The sequence below is a fragment of the Anguilla anguilla genome, chromosome 6, assembly GCF_013347855.1.
Source record: "Anguilla anguilla isolate fAngAng1 chromosome 6, fAngAng1.pri, whole genome shotgun sequence".
NCBI lineage: Eukaryota > Metazoa > Chordata > Actinopteri > Anguilliformes > Anguillidae > Anguilla > Anguilla anguilla.
Window position 1 is genome coordinate 1343058 of NC_049206.1, and position 6000 is coordinate 1349057.

At 45.9% G+C, this 6000-nt stretch overlaps 1 protein-coding gene across 1 annotated transcript in view; it reads right to left on the reverse strand.

Moving 5' to 3' along the window:
* The window catches only part of LOC118229527, a 32147-nt gene extending 28315 nt beyond the window's left edge, over positions 1–3832 (reverse strand). The window contains exon 1 of the mRNA XM_035421557.1: positions 3080–3832. Within this exon, the coding sequence (XP_035277448.1) occupies positions 3080–3343 (264 nt within the window). The 5' untranslated portion in view covers positions 3344–3832. The remainder of the gene's footprint in view (positions 1–3079) is intronic.
* Between the last annotated feature and the right edge of the window lie 2168 nt (positions 3833–6000).

Sequence of the window (6000 nt, forward strand, 5' to 3'; positions counted from 1 at the left end):
TTGTGCAGCTCCTGTCCTTTCCCTTAAATACAGTATCACTCTTAAAGCAGCATTTTATTATGAGCATCAGTGAGATTAAGGACTGGTGCTCAGTCTCTTCACTCCAGGGCTCTTACACAGACAGGACCAGTATGACTCTGACTGGCTTTATCAGCTTGTGGAAAGGATGCTGAAGATTCCCCTGTACAGTGACAATGTGGAGCTCCCTGCCCCCAGTACTCACTGTATTGAACAGTCCCCAGCATCTTCTCCCACACTCTGTACTTCAGATTGCCCAGGTGCTTGGCCACATCAATCAGCGCTCCTGAGACCCTCTTTGGATTCGCCCGTGTGCACTGGGCTCTGCAATAATATTCAGGAGTCACTTGTGCTGTGGGCGTGGCTTCATTACCATAGAAGATTACCAGCTGCAACATCAAATCTTCATTCTATAAGAAAATGGCTCCATCCGTCACAGTGTTCTGCCACACAGCCCCACTGGCTGCCAGATATGAAGCAGCCCGACCCCACTGAGGGACACACACTCACAGGAGGAGGGGGGATTTATATTACAGGTAAAAATTCATTTAATTACTTTAGTATTTTAAAAACACTTCCCTCTATACATAGTCATTATTAATTCTGCAGTAATTATTATAGAGAGAAACATTGCAAACACATTCCACAGTACCTCACTGATAGAACACTACAGGGCTAATAAACTACTTTAGATATTTAACCTGAAGAGAGAGGATGGAGTTTGCTTACCTGTTTTGTGTGTCCTTGTAGCTCTGAAATAAGAGAGTGAATTATTATCAATGTAGCCAATACTGTAGATAAAACAAAGTAATATCTGACTGTATGTTGCTGAACAAGCTTTAGATATGACACATGACAGAGAAAAATCAATGTGCTGCTTCATCATAGTTAAGTATGTGTACAGTGAGTGGATCTAAAATGATGAGAATCTTGTAAACAAACTTTGCCTGCAAAAAGGAGACTGTAATTCTACTGCTTGATAAGCTTTGAATAGATTTGATAATATTAGCAAGTTTACATTTAAAGGTGGTTTGGAGAATACTATATTCTCTAAATAAATTCTATGCGCTCTGCTCCTGCCGACTGGCTGAAGCTAAGCAAGTGTGGGCTTGGTTAGTACTTGGATGGGAGACCAGCAGGGAATACTGAGTTGCTGCTGGAAGTGGTGTTGGTGGGCCAGCAGGGGGCAATCTTCCCTCTGGTACAAATAAACCCCAATGCCCCAGTGCAGTGACGGGGACACTGTGCTGTAGGAGATGCCGTCTTTCGGATGAGACGTTAAACCGAGGTCCTGACTCACTGTGGTCATTAAAGATCCCATGACACTATTCGCAAAGAGTAGGGGGCTTCCCAGTGTCCTAGCAAAATCCCAGATCTGGCTCTCGCAAAATTTGCCATCAAATCATCCCCTGACTTAATTGGCTAAAATATGCTCTCTCCCTCTCCACCTTTGCTAATATGTAATGAGCATTCGGGCGCAAAATGGCTGCCGTGTATCACCCCAGTGTGTGCTACACATCGGTGGTGGGTGAGGTGAGTTCCCCCTCACTGTAAAGCACTTTGAGCATTTGGAAAGGCGCTATATAAATGCAAGGATATTATTAATATTCTATAAATGAATGTGTGTGAGCATTAACAGCAGTTGGTATAGAGTCCAGCAGACACATAGTGAACAGGTCTTACCTGCAGGAATGAGACGTCTTCAGCCCCCAGCTCCTGTTCTATGGCTCTGATTTGTTCTGAAAGCGATGATATCTCTTCTGTCATCTTCTCAATCTTCTCCTTCATCATCTGACTCTTCCGCTCCTCCTCCTCCCTCAGTGTAGCGATCCTGGCTGCCTCTTCATCTTTTAGGAACTGCTGAAGTTTCTCAAACTCCATCTTTATCTGTCTCTCTGTGTGCTGGGCCTGGCTCTGGAATAAACATAATGCACCACCATTTCAGCACAGTCCAGTGCTGTATTTTCAACACTGTGATTTGAAGGCCTCAGTACAGTACCTTGATGTGCTCTGCTGTTTGATCACAAACTAGTTTCACTGCATTAAAGGCTTTTAGCTTCTCCTGCAGTGGAGCCAGTGCAGTTCTGAGTTTCTCCTGGAAAGAAAGGACAGAGTCCACACTTTACTGATGAAACAGACCAACAGTAAATTTCACTGCCTACACAGACAACACAAGAGCCCCTGCTCAGACAGAGGGGAGCCAGAATGGAGACTCAGGAAACAGCTGGTGTAAAAACAATGTGTTCACTGAGACAAATTTCAGTGTATTGCTTCTCTGTCAGGACATGCCTGGTAAACAGGTATGCTTGTGCAAAGTTGGAACACTAATATTCTGTTTGTATCTGCAAAATTAAACTTTTAACATGAAAATGTCTCTGGTTTAATGTGCTGTATTTTTAGAGTTACATTTGGCACATTAAGAGTGATCTGCCCTCTAAGGCCACATTGTGTCAGGCACATATATCTGAGGCATGAACTTTGACCCCTACTGTCCCATGCTGGGCACTGCTCCCTAACTCAGCTCTGAGAATGTCTCCACACTCCTGCCCCTCCCTCCTGTCTCTCTCTGTCAGTCATGTGACACGTAGTCAGGATCTCAAACTGCAGTCAGGCCTGAGAACTAAAATGGCTCCTTTATCAGATCATGACTCTTAAGATATGCACTTCATTATTCATTAGAAATTCAAAATTATGAAAAAATATTAAGATTTAATATTAATTATGTTTATGAAATTGTGTTTAAAGTTCAGTATGGCCTCATTAGTTGACAAAGCCCACCTTTTTAAAAATCTGAGTAATTGCAATCATCATGACTTTTTAAATGAAATTTAATTTCTAAATATAAATTTAATAAAATAAATGACTAAAGACTAAAATTCTTTAAAAAGTTAAAGACTAAATTATATTTTAAATCAGTTACCTTATAGTCTTCTGCTGCCTCCTGAACTGGTAGCAGTTTGTGGTTTGCATGTTTTTTTGAAGTTTGGCAGATCACACAGACGGGTATTTGATCCACCAAACAGAAGAGTTTGAGTTTCTCACTGTGCAGACTGCAGAGCACTTCAGATCCTGCTTTAGCTCTCTGACTTCTCTCCTTTAAGAACGCCTCACAGGTATTCCTCAGAGACAGGTTACGGGGAGGTGTATCCTTAGAAGATCTTCTCCTGCAAACTGGACACTCCCGAGATCCCTTCTGTTCCCAGTACTGCTGCAGACAGGCCTTACAGAAGCTGTGACTGCAGCTCAGGACAACAGGATCCCTGAAGATTTCAGAGCACACAGGACAGGAGAGCTCCTCTTCCAGGAGAGAAGATCCAGACGCCATTCTGTCTCAGTCTGTTCTGAGCTCAGTAATGACTTCTGCTAAGTCTGAAAAGTTTAGTTTCACTATTATTTACTGCTGTTATACAAAAACTGCAGATTAAAAAAGACAGACTTCAAATTAATCACAAATCTCAGTTTTTCCCTGCCTGTTTTTATTCCTTATCAATATCTTTAGAAATTCCACAATTTTTGATAAATATTCAGTGAATTCATATCATAAAATTCCCAGTGTAACTAAAGCGCCTGTGTGTGAGAAGCTGTACTTCCCTCTCCCTGTTAGACACGCCTGATTATCAGAGACAGCACAGGGGGCAGCATTGTAACACTGAGGTTTGATTGGCTGATCTGCCAGCAGTTCTACACCAGCCTTGTTCTTCAGGTTCTGTCAGTTCTCTCTCATGTGTGTTAATCCAAATGGAATCTCATTCCCCAGCTAATCACAAGCACACACCCTCCCTTACAAACAGGATTCAAACGCAGAGCCTGAAATCTAAAATCCAATCCTCTTTATAATATCCTCATTTATTGAGATAATGGAGAGAGCTGTGCTTTAGAATCGCTCATCTACAGCACTGATGAGACTAATGGAGGTGAGAGGGTGAGAGAGAAGGGGTGAGGGATTGAGAGAGCGAGGTGGTGAGGGGGTGAGGGGTGAGAGAGTAAGGAGTGCAGAGGTGAGAGAGTGCGGGGGGGGGGGGGACGAGGGGGACGAGGGTGCAGGCAGAGGGTCTAATTCGAGAGGGGGGGTGTGTGGGGGCGGGGGCTGTTGCCCTCCCCAGGCTGGGGAGGAGGCGGTGACGCGGCTGGCAGAGCACAGAGCCGAGCGCAGACACACGGGACCCAGAGCCGGGAATAAGGCAGAGCTTCACTAAACACAGAGCAACAAAACCAACAGGAGCTGCTGCACCAGCAGGAACATACACACTACAGACACGGGAGAAGAGAGACAGCACACATAACATACACACTACAGACACGGGAGAAGAGAGACAGCACACATAACATACACACTACAGACACGGGAGAAGAGAGACAGCACACATAACATACACACTACAGACACGGGAGAAGAGAGACAGCACACATAACATACACACTACAGACACGGGAGAAGAGAGGCAGCACACATAACATACACACTACAGACACGGGAGAAGAGAGACAGCACACATAACACACACTACAGACACGGGAGAAGAGAGACAGCACACATAACATACACACTACAGACACGGAAGAAGAGAGACAGCACACATAACATACACACTACAGACACGGGAGAAGAGAGACAGCACACATAACATACACACTACAGACACGGGAGAAGAGAGACAGCACACATAACATACACACTACAGACACGGGAGAAGAGAGACAGCACACATAACATACACACTACAGACACGGGAGAAGAGAGACAGCACACGCAGCCGTACCGGCAGACAGTGGGGTAGCCTGTCAATCACATCCCCAGCGTCCAATAGGGCCGTTAGCCCAGGCAGTGGCAGGACCATGCTGAGGCAGCCAGGGCTGACCCAGAACAACGTGTGACTCAGGAGAGGGGAGGAGGTGAAACTGGGTCCTCTCAGAATGCTCCTCAGGCAGGAGGAGGCGCTCTGTGTAGCAGGCGAAACGGCCTAAATCCCGGGAGTTGTCCGTTTAGGGAAAAGACGAAAAGATGCTCACAAAGGGTTGAAACTCAGATGTCATTTTGCTGCGCAAAACTCTCAGTCCGTGAAGTTACCCGCAGCCCCTGAATCGATAAGAGGAACAGTCTCCCTGACACAGGAAGCCCAGCTGAGTGACACAGACACACCCAGAGCAGGCGTGGGCAGCTGGGGAGGACGTGACTCAGGCCAGGCCTAGCGAGCCGAGGCGTTTCCCCGACCGGCCCCAGTAAACACACTCCCCCTCCCTCACACCCCGCCCCCTCCCACGGCGGGACAGCCCAGTGTGACCCAGCCCCCAGGGCTCTTCCACTGGACCCGGAGATCCTCCAGGAGGGTCCGTAGGGGGCGAAGGGTGAGGACCGGGCCGAGGGAAAGCTGGACTCTGGAACGGTCCCCAGCCGCCTCCGCCGCTCGGCCTCCCGTTCCCAAATCCGGCCGTGGATACGGAGCGATCAGCTGATCAGCTGGATCAGCCTCAGGAAGCCAGCTCATCCTTCATCCGCTCCGTCAATCCTGGCATGAGAAAGGCAGACGGGGCCTCCTCAGTACCCAGGGATTCGCTCTCAGTACCCAGAGATTCGCTCTCAGTACCCAGGGATTCACTCTCAGTACCCAGATTCAGATTCAGATTCAGACATCTTTATTGATCCCAAGAAGGGCAATTATTTTGCAGCTTACCCAGTCCATACACACAACTCCAAAACTCACAGGCAAGGTAGTTATATATCAGAGGCAACAGATCAACATGCATGGGTCAATACAAGGAAACAACGAGCAGCAGTAAATAATTTAAAAAAATAAATAAATTATTAATAATAATAATAATAATAATAATAATAATAAAGTAAATAAATAATAAAACATTTTGTTATAGTTCATATAAATAACCAAGTTTAAAAACGTAACAGTCATTTAGAATGACTACTGTCGGCGTTTAGTAGCCTGATAGCGGAAGGAATGAAGGACTTAGAGTAGCGGTTTGTTCTCC